At 46.1% G+C, this 17989-nt stretch overlaps 1 protein-coding gene across 1 annotated transcript; it reads left to right on the plus strand.

Annotated features, from left to right (window-relative positions):
- The first annotated feature begins 1416 nt into the window (after nucleotides 1-1416).
- GDI1 (GDP dissociation inhibitor 1) lies at nucleotides 1417-17025 on the plus strand. Its single transcript, XM_035140312.3, has 11 exons — nucleotides 1417-1794; nucleotides 5919-6026; nucleotides 7465-7564; nucleotides 8444-8578; nucleotides 10886-11084; nucleotides 11440-11571; nucleotides 12240-12339; nucleotides 13212-13383; nucleotides 13935-14079; nucleotides 15001-15055; nucleotides 15213-17025. The coding sequence occupies exons 1-11, from the start codon at nucleotides 1750-1752 to the stop codon at nucleotides 15363-15365; spliced, it is 1344 nt and encodes a 447-aa protein (XP_034996203.1). The 5' UTR covers nucleotides 1417-1749; the 3' UTR covers nucleotides 15366-17025.
- Nucleotides 17026-17989: the final 964 nt, after the last annotated feature.

The following is a 17989-nucleotide window of genomic DNA, read 5'->3' on the forward strand; positions in this document are numbered from 1 at the left end:
CTATATGTTTCAGATCTTCAAAAGTATATTGTTCAGCAACTAGCATAAGCTTGGTGCCTCTAAACTTTTGCATCGTAATGATACCCAACTGGTATCAATAAATGTAAAGAACTAGACTATCAAGGCAGGCTCCTTCAATTTAGGTATGACAACTGGGCTTTTACAGAAGGTAGGAAAAGGTTAGCTTCCTTACCAGTATGGAAAGGATAAAATTTACTCCTCATGATATACAGTGGAGTGCCTGTGTATTATTTTTTAAATGCAACCCTATATCAGTTTAACAAGCAATGCCAACATTGACATAAGAAGAGTGGACTCCTATGAATCATTGTAACCCTAAATATATTTTGGGTATGTAAGTGGTCTATGTACCTTACCATTTTTCCAAATGGAAGATTCCACAGAATAATAAACTGCATGGTGAGCTACAAGGAAGGTCCACTTATCTAATACCTGTGTGATAGCCTCTGTTGGCTGGAGCCCCCAGGATGCTTATTTGAAGGTGGACTTTGCTAGGAACATGATTGAATGCCAAGAAGAATGGGGGCTGTTGTCCCTTTCTGTTTGTGTTGATTCGGACGGAAGAATTATGACAATATAACTTTCCTCACTTGCAAAGCTGTGAGACAATGCTAATTACGCTGCCCTAAATTCCTTTTGTTAACAATACCGTGGAAAAGTAACAAGATCTCTATTCTCCATTGCACACCTCATGGTGTGGGGTGGGGGCTGTTAGCGAGCCTGCAAAGCGAGGGAAGTAGAGCAGCTGGGCCCGTTTTAACGACAGGATTTTCCCCTCGCAGACCCAGACCTAATCATAAGGGATAGCAGCGATAAGACACTGAAATAGCACGCAACACTTCGACGCATAGGAGTCAACTCCTAGGGTGCAGGGATCGTCGACCCCCGGCCCCCCCAAGAAAATATTTGAGGGGGCCTTTTATCCCTTCCCAAGTTGATGGGCATTGCCATTCAAATAGTGTGCGTGCATTGCGTCATGCGATCGACTGGGCGGGGCCTACCTGCCCCCCATTTTATTCAAGTTGGCACCTTCATCCCCCTCAGCAATGGGTGCCCACCCTGACAAAGAGGGTTTCATTAGGAACAGAACTATTTGCCTTAGCGGGAGTAACTCCTCCAAGACCCGAGAATAAGTTTCGAAGGGATTTCCTTCATTTGGGGTTGTTTCAGGGCGGGGGGGGGGCGAGGAGGATGACTTTTCACGCCGCGACTGACAAACTCTCCACTAACTGGGCGGACTGAGGGAGTTTTCCTCTCAGCAATACGGGTTTTGTTTATCTGAGGCGGACGCAAGAAGCCAATGGTGCTGTCACGGTTGCCATGGGGACGAGAGATTGGGGGGGGTCCTCTGGGTTTGCGAGCTTCTTCCTTGCTCTCCCCCCCCCCACCTGCAATGACAGAAATAGAAAGAGCAGCAGCAGAGCCGGAACTTGTTTTGTTGTGTGCATCCTCTCTCGCGGAAGCACCATCTGGGCAGAGAGGAGGCTGAGAAAGGAGAGAGGCTAACGCCTCTCAACTCCTCTTCCTCTCCCTCCCGCCCACCCCTTGTTCACGACATAGAGCTTTTGGAGAATGACCTCGGCGGGGCGGTTCCCGGTGGCTGACTGATCCCTCTACCGGGACTCGTTTGCGACGGAGGGATCCTTCTCCGGGCTGCCAGTGCTGCGGCCCCATCTTGGCTCCGCTCGGGGCTGGGGGGGCGGCGGCGGCGGCTCCGCACCCGGCACCATGGACGAGGCCTACGACGTGATCGTGCTGGGCACCGGCCTGACCGTGAGTGTCCACCCCGCCCGCCCCCCGGCTTTGCAATCCTTCCCGCCCCGCCGTCGCTCAGCATCAGCCGCGTTCGCCTTGCTGCTCTTGCATCCCGTGCTCTCCCGCTGCAGCCTCCTGCATCCCTCTCCATCAGCAGCAGCAGCAGCATCCCTGCCATGTCCGGGCGGGGTTTGCAATTCCCCGCAGCCCACGAGGCCTTTCTCGTTGCAGCAACGCAGCTCCAGAAGCAGCAGCAGTCGACCCCCTCTGCACATAATATTGCACCTGTCCCCCAAATTAGCAGCTGCTGCTCCCAGAGCTGCGTCCGCCTCGGGCTTCTTTGCACCGCTCCGTTTTCCCCGGCACCCCCTCCGCCTTGGACGGCAGGCGCGTTTTAGCCCCCGCTTTCAACTCTTCTGATGCAACGCGACGCCATCAGCCGCCCTCTGAACGGGTGAAAGCGATGGGCGCCCATTTGCTCGCACCCTTGCCCGGCCCTTTATCCCACCCAGCGGCCTTCCTTCATTCGGGGGTTGCAAAGCCCTCAGCTGGCTTTGGCTGCTGTGCATCTAGCAGTGCCTTGTGACAATGCAGGAAAACTATTCATTGCGACTTGTGGAGATCGAGCTACAGGGTGTTCAAGGGGCAGGCCAGTTGTGTGTGTTTTCTGGTCTGTTAGCAACCCTGTCCTCTTTTACATCTCAATAGGGGGAGGAAGGGGCGCTGCTGCAGTTCCCATGCTCCTTATGCCCCCCTCATCCCTTCAGCAGCATCCCTTCAAGCTCTTCCAGTGCATCCCTTTAACTGTACTTCCAAATCCTGCAGTCCCAGTGAACCGACTGCCCCTTCAGCACCCAAGGTTGAAGGGTCTGAAGCGCAGGGTGTTCTACGCCTGGTCCTGAGCGCCCCTGCACCTACTGCAGAGGTGGTCGAAGTGCAGAGATAAACCTTGCATCTACTGTATGCAGTTTCCTGGTTTTTCTTATTAATGCAGCCCCATGCCAGTGTTTTCCCCATTCTGAACTTTTAAGCATATTTATAAAAAAAGAAACCTGCTCCACTAAAGTAAATGCTGCTCCTTCTTTTCTTAGGTGGTTAGTCTGCATCTCCCCTTGCAATTCCTTGCAGTCTAGGAAGCACATACTGTTTGACTCTTGCAGTCTCCATGATGTTAAGGGGTTTTTTTTCCTGGTCTTTTTTCTTTCAAGCCTCCTTAGCAGCTCTGTGTCTTCTTACTGTATCAGCTTGGCTTTGGGCTATCTATGGTTTTCAGTAGAACTGAATAAACGGCTCTCTCTTCCCAGAGTTTTAAAAAACTTTCTCCATGCTCCTACTCCTGACGGGAATGTTAACCATCACCGCCCCAGTACTGACTTGTCCCTCTTTACACATTACTGCAATATGGGATTTCCTGTTCTGGAAAGCAATGTAGGCACCTCTTCTTGCCCTCAACAAGTGGATTGATGCCTCTTTTTTGTGTAATTGGTATGTTTTTCTACAGATTAATTGCGCTTTGCAGAACTTAATTTCTGTTCTATCTCTCCTCTTCCCATGAACATCAAAGGGATGCAGCTCTCAGCTTGGCATCCTCCCAAGCTCCCTCCCTTCTTTTTCTTGTGATTTCCTGGCCTTAGTGTGGAGAGCACTGTCTACTCTGCCCTGTTCATGCTCCATTCCCCCCTGAAATTATAATTTAGAAGGATGATGTTTTCTGATTCATCACACACACAGCTTTTTCTCAATCTTCTGCATGCAGCCCTATCTGGTAGGGGGCTAAACTGAATTTCCCATGTTTCTGGAACATAGAAAACAGCCCTGTAATGGGTCTGACCATTGGATTGTCTAGCTCACTAATTGTCTAGTTCTAGTTTCTAGCTCTTAAGTAGAGACACCAGGGATTGAATCCGGAACCTCTTGTATGCAAAAGACATGCTCTTCCATTGAACTCTGACCCTTCACAATGGAACCAGCCTATCTTGTGTTATGGAGCAACAATTAAGACAGAATCTGTTAAGGAGAAAAATGTTTTCCATTCCTCCTCCCAACCTTAGCCTTACAAACCAGGCTTGTCCTTAGATGAATCTGAACTGATATCCCATGAGAAGCTGTTCATCCTCTTGTAGCAAGCAAGCAAGCAGCTCTCTTTCACCACTTGTAATGCATTAACAGCAAATTCACACAAACATATTTTAACTGCCATGGAGCTGTAGCTTAAGTGAGAGTGTTCCTAAAGTATTCTCTTTTAGTCTCTAGTCCTCCTGGTAGAACCATGGTTTCCTGAAGGGGAGGGAATAACTATTCAGCCAGTTTTAAGTCTGTAGTATAGATGCACCTTTTCAAATGAACAGTTCACAATACAGCAAACATGCAGTTAGTATTCATCTGTGGAGTGGTATCCAGATATCCTACTTATGGAAGCATTTCTGTTTTAGGGATCATCCACTGTTTCCCTTGCACTCAAAGAGCAATTTCATTCTTATAATGAAATGTAATTCCTTCTACAGCTAGTAGAGATGACTGTGGAATGGAGTTGCATGAATGTCCCAGGAGCCTATTGAATAGTGCTTGTGACATCACTAATAATACATTATGCAATTGCTTTGGGAACTTTCACAGAGCTGAAATAATAAGCCTTATGCTTGCAGCACAGTGTTTCTCTCTCTGCTGCCCCCCACCCCTCTCTCTTTCTCTCCCCTCTCCCTTCCAGTAGGCTGCTGGGGGAGGGACAAGTTGCTGCATGAAATTAGGGCACAGGTTGGCTACCACCTGCATTGCAGGAACAGCATGATTGCCATCTTCTTGTGGCCGAATACCCTGCCACTCTGAAAACTGAAAACAAATAACTTTAATTGGTTGAAATTATGTGTGTGGGGTGGATTATATGGGAATTTGCATGTTGCTACATATGTGCTTCCCAAAGGAGTTGGTGATTTCAGGTATCCATGTGTTACCGCGGTGGGATCCAGCCAGGGAGAGTAGATAATCTCCCTTTTGAGCTTCCTTTTCTCTCTCTCTCTCCCATCCATAAATCTACCCACCCAACAGCAGCTAGACTTTAGACTTTGCCTTGAGTATTTATTATAGCTGTAAGCTGGTGAGGTGAAACCAACAAGAGCATTCTACAGACCTTAGCCTTGGCTCCTAGGTCCTTGTAAGTTTCACCGTAGCTGTCTACCCCTAAAATCCCAGTACAAGTCTTGCTGTGGATTCTGTTTGTGCAGAAACCCTTGTCATTTCCCCAAACTTCCTTGAGACCAGTTTCTGCCTGGTGCCAGCTCCACTGTTTGTAATTGAGCACCCCTGTATACTGGTTTGGAGCACGCAGTGACATGGCATGGGGAAATAACAGCCTCAGGCTTATTCCCCTTCTTCACATACACGTGTGTACTTCTTAACCTGCTTTTTGTGTTGATTTTGATCCGCCAGGACTATATGTAAAACGGGTGGAGAAATCTGTGGTCCTCCTGGTGTTCTGGGACAACATCTCCCAGTATCCCTGAACATTGGTGGCAGGGATGGGTAGGAGTGGGGGAATGTGGAGGCAGGCGAGACAGAGTGGGAGGAGGAGGATCCAGGGGAAGGGACTAGTGGGTTGTGGGGTTTTGTAGCCCCTGTGAGGCAGCTGCCAGCAGAAGAGAAAGAAGGGGCTCAGGAGAAGGAGACCGGGCAAGTGGGCAGCCAGAGCAAGGAGGAAAGGAGCAGGAGGCAGCCAAATGAGGTCCTGGAGCCTAGAGAGCCTGCAAAGCTCCCAGAGGGGGTCACGGCTTCAAAATCCCCGGGAATCCCCCCTCCGTTGTCTCCCCACTCAAGAAAGAGCTATCTATCTGAGACAGAGCATAGGTCTGCAGTTGTAGGTTGCCTAGACATCGAGTTAGCAGGGAGTGCTCCTGGATATCTCTTGCTGATGTAACCTACTGCTTCACCAATAAAGAATTAAAATCTGGTTGCTTGTTCTTGTTGGTCCGGGTATGGTTGGGACAATTGGCCGCGCTGGCTACAGCTGTTGAGAGTTGGAGTGCAACAGCATTGGGAGAGCCACAGGTTCCCCAACCCTGCCCTGTGAAACCCACCATGCTGTGGGGACATACTTTGAACTAATCATGTTGTAGGGCATCCATAACCCTGCTCACCTTTTGTCCTAGGAATGTATCCTTTCTGGCATCATGTCTGTGAACGGCAAGAAGGTCCTGCACATGGACCGGAATCCCTACTACGGGGGCGAGAGCTCATCAATCACCCCCCTGGAAGAGGTAAGGAACCAGGAACATAGGGCATGTTTATACCTTTGTTGGAGTAGATCTAAGAGAAAGTGTGCTCTGATGGCTAAGGTGGGAAATCTCCCATTTAAAATCTCTCCTCAGTCCTGAACTCAATACCGGTAGTTGGCTTGAGCCAAGGCATTCCCTGTTGATCCCACTCCCCTACCTGTGAAAAGGGTGTAATTCACCCATTCTGTGATAATGTATGCAAAGCGCTTTGAACAATGTCAGGGTGGATAAAAATAAATGATTTTTAAAAAAGCAGATTTTTTTTGATTTAAATCAGATTTTCTTTTTTATTTAAGATTTTTAAAATAAAATGCTTTTGGAGGAAAAATCTTTCTAACGATAGTTTTCTATTTAAGTTACATTATAGTCCAAAGGCTATTCATCAGGAAATAAGGATTTGTTTTAAGTTTTTCATGTGTGCTAAAACTCAGTCTAAGGGTTTTTTAAAAAATAAAATAAAATTGTTTAACCACATTAGTTAACAAACATGGATACATATGCTATAATGTTATTGTTTTAGTTAAATAAAATGTTATTAAGGAAATGATTATTTTTCTCCTTCCAATAAAGTACAGGAGAAAAGTTGTCCAAATATAAACAGTTAACTTATTAAACCTCACCATAATTTCATAAGTACAACCCAGGAAAATCTTCTCAAAAGTCAGAGGTCTTATACGCCGGGTCATATTTATTATACGGCGAATATATCCCAAACTATATTTTAACTGGAAAAGTTGGGGGTTGTCTTATACGCCCAGTCGTCTTATACGCCGGAATATACGGGTATCTGTCAATGTATTTCTAATAGTATAACCAAATCAGTAATTTTTATATAACTGTAAAAACTACTCTGAAAATTTATTATTCCAAAAATGAAACCTTCATCTGGTTGTAAATATTAAGATTGTACCAGCAAGAATGAGTCTTTCTGTTAAAAAAATTATTTAAATCAAGTCTTACTGACTAGTGATTTAAATTATTACTTAAATTGCGATTAAATGAATTTGATTTAAATCAAATCCACCCTGAAAAATGCTCAGGAAAAGTGTGATATAAATATGTAGTAACATTGTTATTCTATATGGCATCTTTTCACTTCCCAGAATCCTTCTGGCCATATACCTTTCAGCTGTGTGAAAAGGCAAAGTAAATGTTTGCATGCTAGTTCTAGTATTTCATAGATAACTTGCACTAGGGAGACTGGAAGATAGGAGAAGTGGTTTGGGGTGATGGGCTGCTTCCTGCAGTATCCTGGTCTCCTTTTTGAATTGACGCTTCTCTGGCTGATACAGCTGCGATAGATTCCCCTCCTGCATTTTGGTTGCACTGATACATTTGTATTAGGCTAATATGTATATTCTAATTGAAGTGCCCTGTCTGAATGAGTTTGTGTGATGTACTGTTTTTCCTCAACTACCAGCTCTACAAGCGCTTTGAGATTGGTGATGGTCCCCCTGAATCTATGGGGCGTGGCCGGGACTGGAATGTTGACCTTATCCCCAAATTCCTCATGGCCAATGGTAAGTCCATGCCCTTGTTGTCTCTTGGTCTATTTGCCAGAGAATTTACTCAAAATGGGGTGAGATGAGCTTGAAGAATCACTTTAGAATCTCAGAATCATAGAGTTGGAAGAGACCACAAGGGCCATCCAGTCCAACCCCCTGCCAAGCAGGAAACACCATCAAAGCATTCCTGACAGATGGCTGTCAAGCCTCCACTTAAAGACCTCCAAAGAAGGAGACTCCACCACACTCCTTGGCAGCAAATTCCACTGTCGAACAGCTCTTACTGTCAGGAAGTTCTTCCTAATGTTTAGGTGGAATTTTCTTTCTTGTACCTTGAATCCATTGCTCCGTGTCCGCTTCTCTGGAGCAGCAGAAAACAACCTTTCACCCTCTTCTTTAGAAGGACAATCTGTAGTGGCACAGGACAGGCCCACATAATAGTATCGTGAGATGTCTTGGCTCATTGAAGTGGGTCAGGACTTTGCATATCATTGGTGGGCACTGAAGAACAAGCAGCCAAAAGTGGCCCTCTGCAGTTGATGGAGCTCTGTCACTCACACCCCACAGCTCTGCCTGTATGCACTACACACATTTATCTGGCAAGCATTTCCCCTCTTATTCACCTATCATTTACTGTGAACCTTTGTACTAGGTGCATTTTATTTACTTTACCGATACTTTACTATCCTGGATTTCTTTCATTATGGAACCTAAGGTGGTATACAAATGGTTCTTGGAGTTCGCCTGTCAAAACACTGGTCAGACCCAAACCTCTTTACCGTCAAGAAAGTGGCAGGTCTCATGTATCTTCATCCTGGCTCAATATATAATACTCCCCTTATCTATGGTGGCAGGTAGAAGGGCTCTAAATGAGGCTTTCCTTCCCCCACGCAGGCCAACTGGTGAAAATGCTGCTGTATACGGAAGTGACACGCTATCTAGACTTCAAAGTGGTGGAAGGCAGCTTTGTCTACAAGGCAGGAAAGATCTACAAAGTGCCGTCCACCGAGACAGAGGCTCTGGCATCCAGTAAGTGAGCCTATTTATTGCAAAACTGTACTGTGTCTGGCTCACAGGGACCTTTGTATTCCTTTTGTGGTAAATATATATTACTGATGTACAAAAAAAGTAACATGCAATGAAACAAACAAACATTAACAAACAAACTCAGATCCTCAGTGTTTGCATCTACCTTCATATCTATACTTATCTGCATTTTATTTTAAAATACATTTCCTGCTTTATAATGCAACTAGCAGCCTCACTGCCAATACTGCTCAGAAATTTAAGGATCAGTGTAGTTTTGAAAACTTCAGTCTACCATCTTGATTAAAAATGGCATCCAGTTGTATTCAAACACGAACAAGAACCTGCTCCTTGATCTCAGGAACCATCATGCAAAATTTAGTTACAATAACATGAGAGATACCTAAACACATAGCAAACAGACAAACAACTTTTCAAAATATATAGTAGACTAGCTGGCCCGGCCACGCGTTGCTGTGGCTCATCCCTGTGTTCCCCCCCCCCCTGTCCCAATCCATGACGTATCCCATCTCCCCCCTCCACCCCCTCAGGTCATCCCTGTGATTTCCCCCACCCTGTCCCGACCCATGACCTATTCCATCCCCTCCTCCCCCAACACCCACCCAGGCGAGTCCCCACCTCCATTCGGCCTAGTCTGTAAAGGCGAGCTGAGCTGCTGTGGAGAGGGAATGTTTTCTAGCTGCAGTACCAGCGTAGCCGCCGCTAGAGGGTGCTGTTTTGCAACCTCTTCTGGCTTCTTTTTCCCAGCATGCACTTTTGGGTGAGTTGTGTGTTCTGAAACATGGGGTTTTGGGGTTTTACTTTGCGCAGGTGTGACATCTGTCTACGCAAACGGTATATGCTTCCTCTCACAGTAGCATGGGACGTTGTGCGCAAATTTGAACACTGTCGGTCAAGCGGTTTCGGTAAAAAGTGGAAACATACCCACATGCCCTTTTTACATTTTTATATACTGGTACAGTGGTCCCTCGACTTACGAACTTAATCTGTTCCGAATGCACATTTGTAGGTCGAAAAGTTCGTAAGTCAAAAAGTGGTTCCCCATAGGAAAAAAAAATATTCGGAAAAATTCGTAAGTCGAGGAAACCGCATTTAAAACTGCCAATGCTTTCCGTTCGGATGTAGAAAATTTCGTAAGTGTGCGGCCATTTGTCCCGTTCATAAGTCAAAAACATGGGATGTCGAGTAATTCGTAAGTCGAGGGACCACTATATATAGATAATGGAATCTCAAGGAAGCAGACAAAGCATTTTGGGCAGGATTGAACTAATGAGTCCCACAAGCAAAAACTACTGTATGTGGAAGGACTTCCACTTGCGCACCAGGGCTTCCCCTGCTCTCCTTCCTCTGGGAGAACCCTTCAAACAGCATATTTGGGGAGAAGAGGAGGGATCATTCCACCTAGCAAGCCAAAATGCTTGTGCTTGACCGAATGAATACTTTAGTCGGTGTTGAATTCCACCTATGGTGCTAAATGACTATAAAATAATTTAAAGGAATCCATAATAATGACATTGGCAAGATAATTCTAGAGTTTTTAAAACTTCTAATAACTGAGCCCACCCCACCCCCCCAAAAAAAACTAAAGTTGGAGGCATAGTTCAGTCTTTGCACCTGAAAAACTGCTCTTTGAGAAGGGCCTACTCTTGGAGGAGCCTGTGCCTTGTGTGTCTGTGAGTCACTGCTATGGACGTGCATCCTTTGAGAGGCAGGTAATTCTGCTGCATCACCACATCAGGAGAGACTGACTGATCTAAATCACGCCCAGTGTAGAGACACAGCAGGACACCCACCCCCAGAAAAGGCTGAGAGGAAGGAAGGGTACAAAATCAGAGCAGCAAAGTCAGGAGCATTTCTCTTGGGCAGCCTTCTCTGTGGGTGAAGACTTGGGCTCACAGGTGCCTTTTGATTATTTGACCCACATTATTTATTGCCATGCAGTTTACAAGATGGGATTGCTTGCCCTAAATTGGAACATTTTTGCCACACTTTATTCATTCTAAGTGTTACCTAAAATTTTGGAGTCCAGGGAGTGTCTTGATGCCAACCTTTACACCACTCTTCTCCAAGTTTGGAAGCACCCTCTCCCTCTCTCCTCCCTTGAAGATGTTGAACTTGTACTCTGTTGGTGGCACCCTGGCACCTGAGATCCTTTTAGCTGGAGATGCCTGGGATTCAACTTGGTGCCTTCCTAATGCAAAACATGCTCTCCCATTGAGCCAGGGCCCTGGTAATTCAATGCGACTCTCCAGTGTGCCGTCTCTATTCCAAGCCATCTTCCTCCTTTAGATCTCATGGGCATGTTTGAGAAGCGGCGCTTCCGTAAGTTCCTGGTGTTTGTGGCAAACTTTGATGAGAATGACTCGAAGACATTGGAAGGGGTGGATCCTCACGCCACCACAATGCGCGAGGTGTATCGACGTTTTGACCTGGGCCAGGATGTCATTGACTTCACAGGCCATGCGCTGGCGCTCTACCGCACCGATGAGTGAGTAGCTGATCCTAAACCCTCCTAACAGGGAGCACAGCTTTCCCCATGCCCCCTGGCTATGTAGCTGTGCCACATCCTGTGGTTATTTTAGTAGCTTCTTGTCAGCTGAGAGTGACCTGGTGTCTAACATTGACTTGTTAGAAATAGGGTGGGCAGGGGGAGATGCCCAAGGAAAACTCCTATGAAAAATTATGGACTCCCCCCTCCCCTGCAAAAAAGGGGAATTGGCCATTGGCTCCTTCAGGCCCACAAAACAGCACTGATCTTTCCCTTAGGAAACTTCCAGTTCTCTTGTCCTCTGCTGCCTGTTTTTCCTTCTTGGTGGGACTGAGGCTGTTTTCTCTTTTCACAGCTACTTGGACCAGCCCTGCTTGGAGACCATCAATCGCATCAAACTGTACAGTGAATCCCTGGCCCGCTATGGGAAGAGTCCCTATCTCTACCCACTTTATGGTCTGGGTGAACTACCCCAGGGCTTTGCCAGGTATGCTATCTCCTAGGGCACCAAATACATGGAGCAACTGCTGCCTCGGATCCACTTCTCATCCTTAGACCAGTAGAAAGAAATGGCATGGAGTCCAGTCACGGTTACTATTTCCACCCCACCCACCCCCAGTTCTGTTCCAAGATATTGAGACTCTGAGCTTTTACATGTGAGCTGTTCAAATAGGTTATATGCAAAATCTGCATTAATGTATATGCTTTATTCTGAACTTGGTACCTAAGATTTTGCAGAGTTCTCTAGTTTTCTGGGGTGATGGACACATTTACATTCTGTACAAGGAAACATGAATGTTACTCCAAGGGAGAAACAAATGCATGTGAGGAGCACAGAAACTTGAACCCCTTGATCGCTTTTTCATAGATCCCATCTGCATGCTTTCATAAGCATAAGGCACTGGGTAATACTTTAAAAATCTAAAGATTTTAAAGAAACTCAATTATGTTTGATCATAGTCACAGAAAACAAGCAATTTGTTTGTCTTGTTAATTAACAGAGGGATGAAAGTAATGGGAAAAGGATTGCTTAGATATTTTGGCAAAGTAGTTCTGCCCTTGTAGCTGAACTGCATGAGGTGTGTGTTGGGGTTGAGGAGGGAGTGGTCTGTTTTGGTCAGTGCCCTTCACCACCCACCCGTCTCATGTCCTCAGGCTCAGCGCCATCTATGGTGGCACCTACATGCTCAACAAGCCAGTGGATGAGATTGTCATGGAAGGTGGCAAGGTCATCGGGGTCAAATCTGAAGGCGAGGTGAGAATGGGAAGCTGACCTTTCACCCCTCTGTGGTAGAAAGGCTGGTAAGGGGATGTCTCAAGTTACATCCTGGGAGCAATGGTGCTCGGAAGACTGTTCCGTAAGTGAAGTACCTGGTTTTTAAAGAGGTACTACCTGTTTCAAGAGGCTTGAGTTACCATTGTTCATCTGCATCCAGGGTCCACTCCCCCCCCCCACTTCTCTGCCCGCAAGCTGATTCTGTTAGTCCATGTGGATTGGCAGCAATTGGAATGGGGAATCATCCTTTCTCCTGCCTGAGCTTGTGGCTTGTGAGGTAAACCTAGTGTAGCCTTATCTTTGGCTGGTTGCTTTTGATATGGGGACAAATTCAAACAGGTGATTCCTCCCAATGCAGTCTTAAGGCAGCACAACCTAGCAAGCACTTGTGCCGCATGGCACTTCTGTTGGATACTTTGCCAGCTCGAACCAGGACAAGCGATATGGGCAAGGGCAGAGATGGAAAAACATAAGGCTTCTGGAAGATTACTGGAATCCCAGAGGTCCACCAAACAGAGCTAGCAGTGCAAAATAGTGCCTCAGAGGAGAGTGTAGAATAGAACAAGATGCCTCTGAGCACCTTGGAATTTATTTTCAGCATCAGAATTGATCTTAAAGTCATTTCATACAAAAATCCAGTTCTGGCTTCTCAAGTTCCCCACCCACTTTCATTTCGGGAGCATAATTTGGGGAGGGAGCATTTTGTTCTGTTTTATTTATTTTTTGGAATTTATATACCATCTTTCTGCCAAGCTTCTTAGTTATACACTTGGGCCTTTCGAACCTATAACTGCATGGAGTCTTGGGCTCTGCCAGTGTCCCTCTACATAATGTTTACTCCCCCACTCCAGGTGGCACGCTGCAAGCAGTTGATCTGCGACCCCAGCTATGTGCCAGATCGGGTGCGCCCAGCAGGGAAGGTGGTGCGTGTCATCTGCATCCTGAGCCACCCTATCCGTGGCACCAATGACTCCAACTCCTGTCAAATCATAATCCCCCAGAACCAAGTGGGGCGCAAATCTGGTGAGTACAGGTGGATGTGGAGCTGTGGGTAGAGTTGGGGGAAGGGGAGGCAGGATTTAATGTTTGGGGGCTTCTTCCACAGTATCATATATAGCTGGGACAGGGGACCAGTGGCTCTTCAGGACCAGTGGCCCATCAACCCTGACCATTGGCCATGATAGTTGGGATTGATGGGAGTGGGGAGTCCAGCAACATGAGGGCCACAGACTCCCTATCCCCAATATGAAGTGTACCAAGAGCATTATAATGCTTGCATTTTTCACCCAGTTCCGTATCTTGTAACAATTCTGTGGACTAGGATGGCCCAAGCGAACTTCATGGTGGGCCCGGGATTTAAGCAATGACTACTGCTAACTCTCCAGGGTTTCAGGCAGGGGACTTTACAGCCACTGAGCTACGATCCTTTCCTTTGTTATGAAAACACATACTCTTATCCTCTGGCATCCAGTATAAGATAACGTTGGTACGGTGTATGTGTTGGGGTGGGGGGCTGCTTAGCTTGAGCTATTTTCCATCAGGCTTGTGACCCTTTCCTTTGCATCCCTACCCAGATATCTATGTCTGCCTGATCTCCTCTGCCCACAATGTGGCTGCGCAGGGCAAGTACATTGCAATTGTCAGCACTACTGTGGAGACGGACTCTCCTGAGAATGAAGTGCAGCCAGCCCTCGACATTCTTGAGCCTGTTGATCAAAAGTGAGTGGGCCAGGGGAAAACACGGGGAATAGAATTAGTCTCTAGGATTATGGTTATGATTATGATGATGATTGCCGTAGGACAAAATTTCTGCTTTAGGACACAGAACTTCCTGCCTACAGTTCACAATATAAAAGGATAGGGAATGGGGACACACATAACAAGGGCCTTCAAATACTTGGGAACAGCTGCATTTCATTCAAGGTAGCTAAAGATGGTAATTTCTAGGAGATTTTCCACATAGGGTAAAGAAGGAACATCCAAGGACAAGAGATGCAGCAATCACTAATATCTGGACTGTGAGTGAGTGACTGCTGTTCCAGATTTTTAAAAATGATGGCAGGAAGATTCTAGCCTAGTCACTCCCTAACATGCTAGTTTTCTATGAGTGGGCATGTTCCCTCATGCAAGCCCTACTTGCAATCTGAAGTGGCACAATCAAGACACCAGGCCTCTGAATAGAATAAGAAAACAGTTTAACAAAAGAAAAATAAATGAGGCTATAATGAGATGGAAGGAAACAAGGGGCAGGGAGATGTAAGATTACATAGAAAGTTTAAAACAGGTTTATGCTGGATCTGATAAAAGCTCAGATAAATTAATAGAATGCCTGCTGAAGGATGCTGTGGAAACAAAGACTTTGGGCTAGCTAGGCCCTCCATGGCTCTTCAGGCTGCAGGGTTGAGTCAGCAACTCAGTAGCAAGGAACAGAGAAATGGCTTTGAAAGAGGGATCGCTGCTGGTATATGTGTGAATCTCATTTTTGCCTGTGATAAACAGAGTTTGCAGGTTACTCTCTATTTTTTCAAAAACTTTCAAAGCCTGTTTGACCAGAAATGGCAAAAGCAGTGTGTGGGGAGTGAAGACTGTCTCATATTTCAAACCCGTAAGACTTTCATAAGCATATTTCCTTTTTAATAGGTTTGTGGCTATCAGTGACATATATGAGCCTACCGATGATGGAACTGAAAGTCAGGTGAGATTCTGCAATGTATTTGGTGTTCTGAAGTGTTTTAGAGAAGGGAGAGCATTATTGCATGGTCCATAGCTGGCTTTAAAGAAGATCCTGGCTTTTTTAGCTTCCATTGCCCATCTCATGCAGCTGTGGTTTTTCTTGCCTGTTTCCCCTGCAGGTATTCTGCTCACGGTCGTATGATGCCACCACCCACTTTGAGACAACATGCGATGACATCAAAGACATTTACCGGCGCATGGCAGGGGCTCCCTTTGACTTTGAGAGCATGAAACGGCGCCAGAATGATGTCTTCGGCGAGGATGAGCAGTGACTACTCCCCTTCTCTTTCTCTCCCCCCCCCCATCCCCATCCTTCCTCCCCCTGAGTTTTCCCCATGCAAGGGACCATACTCCCATTAGGGACTGGCTTTACCCCACACCTCATCTGAGACTGGCTCTTCCAGATATTCATTCAGCTATACAGTGGTACCTCTACTTACGAATTTAATGCGTTCTGAACAGACATTTGTAAGTCGAAAAAATTTGTAAGTCGAATCCCATAGGAATGCATTGGGAGAAAAAATTCGTAAGTTGAAGCAACCCTATCTAAAAATTCATAAGTAGAAAAAATCCTATCTAAACCGCATCCAAGATGGTGGACGGAGCCATTTGTAAGTAGAAAAATCTGTAAGTAGAGTTATTTGTAAGTAGAGGTACCACTGTAATTGATTTCTCCTAATTGTGACCAAGAAGACATTCCTAGTTTATTTTTCCACTCCATCTCCATATCTTTCTGCTCACAAGAGAAAGACCCCCTCCGCCCCTCCCCCAACAACTGAGGTTGCATCAGAGTTGGTGCAACTGAAATTCTTTGGGGACCCATTCTCTTATAGAACAGGGATTTGTATTATATTCAATTGCATGCATTTAACCTCTGCTGGCTACCAACTTCTAGGAAAATGCAGGCTTGGGCAGGGGTGATTTGGCACTCTCTTCTGCTGCAGCTCCTTCCCTCTGCATGTTTGTAAGGATAAACACACATCTGAAAGCGGGCAGAAGTAAGCACACTAATCACTTTTCCACTTCAAGTTGCCCCATCACAAATCTGTTCCTAGAAGAAGCAGACACCAGGGGTTTAAAGGCATGTGATTGCATGGAGCATGCATTTTGGCCTTTGTTCCTGCTGCTAATCTCAAACATTCCTCATCTCTTCCACTTTGCCCTCCTCTCTACTCTCAGCAACCATGTTATTTTCTGTGCCTCACAATTCCCCCCCTTTTTTTCCAGTTCTGATCCCAGTGAATTGGCTTGCTTGCTTCACTTGTGACAGACATTCTTCCCCTCACTTACATATAACCAGCCCTCCTTCCTTTCCATGTTTATCATGATCATGGTGTGAATCTTCATTTCTGTATGCTGAGAAGAGGCTGGAATGACTAGCACTACAGGATGAGGGGGGGACATGAAGGGCCCCTCTGAACCGCCTCTTTCCACACATGCTGTCCCTCTGGCCAGTCCCTTCCCTCCCCCACCTTGCCACTTCAGGTTCTCACAGCCTCTTTGTTTGTCTTGTGTCCATTTTGTCCCCTCAATTCCCTCTTAGTTACTTTAGCCTAAAGTGGGGGAAGATTTGTGTGTGTGTGCGTGTGTGTGTGTGTGTGTATGTGTCTCTCGTGTGCTGGACATAGGGACAGGGTGGTGGTTCTGTCCCCTTCCACTTGCTGCCACCTGCTGTAACTTATTGTAACTTATTAATGAAGCAGGTCTAACTTTTGTTGACACACTTGATAATTAACGAGGTTTGGATGGGGGCGGTTAGGCCCTGGCATGAGCAAAAAGGCCTGGGGTCTGTTTTGTGTCAGAGGCTTCCTTCCTGCCAAAGCTGGCTTTATGGTTAACAATCTGTCTGTAACTCTAGGGGGATATGAGGGGTCACCTCCCTCCACCCCACAGCTGCTCAATTGTCTCAAAGTAATAAATTCACTTAGTCTAGCTCTGGCTCTTGTCTGGTACCACCACCATGGGAATGAGAGGGGGAGGGGAGGGGAGGTCACGTTTAGTCAGTCTCCTAAGTAGAGAAGGGAGGCTTTTGTAGAGAAGGACCATGTTAAACTCAGGAGACGGATGAAAAATCTCATGTGAGACATGGCATAATGAGAATGTTGGAGAAGCCCCACAGCCTGGCCTTTGTGGCTTAATCTTTTTGGAAAGGAATTCCAATGTAGAGCCCAGCGCCATGTGAACCATGAAACTTGAAATTTGTTTTAACCTGCACAGCTTAACTCTGGTTACAAACTTTCATCTCATCTGCCTTTTTTCTACTGCTCAGCGTCTTTTTTTCCAAGAATTTAGAGTTAAGCAAGGAAATGAAGAATTGCTGTTTTAGGAAGCCAGCTGTTGGAATTGATCAGATTATTCAAATTTCCCCCAGTCTCCCTGTGTGTCACCAAGATCTGAAAGCAGATAAGTGCAGGGTTTAGCAAAATACTACCCTTAATATGTATCTAGAAGTGTGGCACATATTTGGACGTCATGCATTTCTCTCTCATCTACCTTGGGCTAAGACCTTTTGGCCCAGTTAGTTTATGACCCTTTCCTCTTGGAGCAGAAACCCTGTTTGCCAAGATAATATGGGGGCAGGAGCAGTACTTGCAGGGAGGGTTGCCATACTCAATAGAGGACAGGACTTCTGTGCCTTTAATTGCCCTGCTCTCGTTTGAGTCTGGAAACCTTAAAGAGAAACCAGCAGACCCTTTGTTTAATTTCCAAGCAAAGGGTCTGCTGGTTTCTCTTTAAGGTTTCCAGACTCAAAAGAGAGCAGGGCAATTAAAGGCACAGAAGTCCTGTTGTCTACTGAGTCTGGCAACCCTACTTGCAGGGGAGAATTGGTGAAGAGTTCTTAGGCCTTCTCTGCAGTTCTGCCCTCGGGGAGCGTCTCTTTACAATAAGAGTGCTG

The sequence above is a fragment of the Zootoca vivipara genome, chromosome 15 (assembly GCF_965207765.1).
Source record: "Zootoca vivipara chromosome 15, rZooViv2.hap1.1, whole genome shotgun sequence".
NCBI classification, from domain to species: Eukaryota; Metazoa; Chordata; class Lepidosauria; order Squamata; family Lacertidae; genus Zootoca; species Zootoca vivipara.

Excerpts from the sequence above, each read along its gene's own strand:
- GDI1 (XM_035140312.3), top strand. The coding sequence starts at position 1,750 with ATGGACGAGGCCTACGACGTGATCGTGCTGGGCACCGGCCTGACC. Across the intron at positions 1,795-5,918 it reads TGCTGGGCACCGGCCTGACC|GAATGTATCCTTTCTGGCAT; the intron begins GTGAGTGTCCAC and ends CTTTTGTCCTAG. Across the intron at positions 7,565-8,443 it reads CAAATTCCTCATGGCCAATG|GCCAACTGGTGAAAATGCTG; the intron begins GTAAGTCCATGC and ends TCCCCCACGCAG.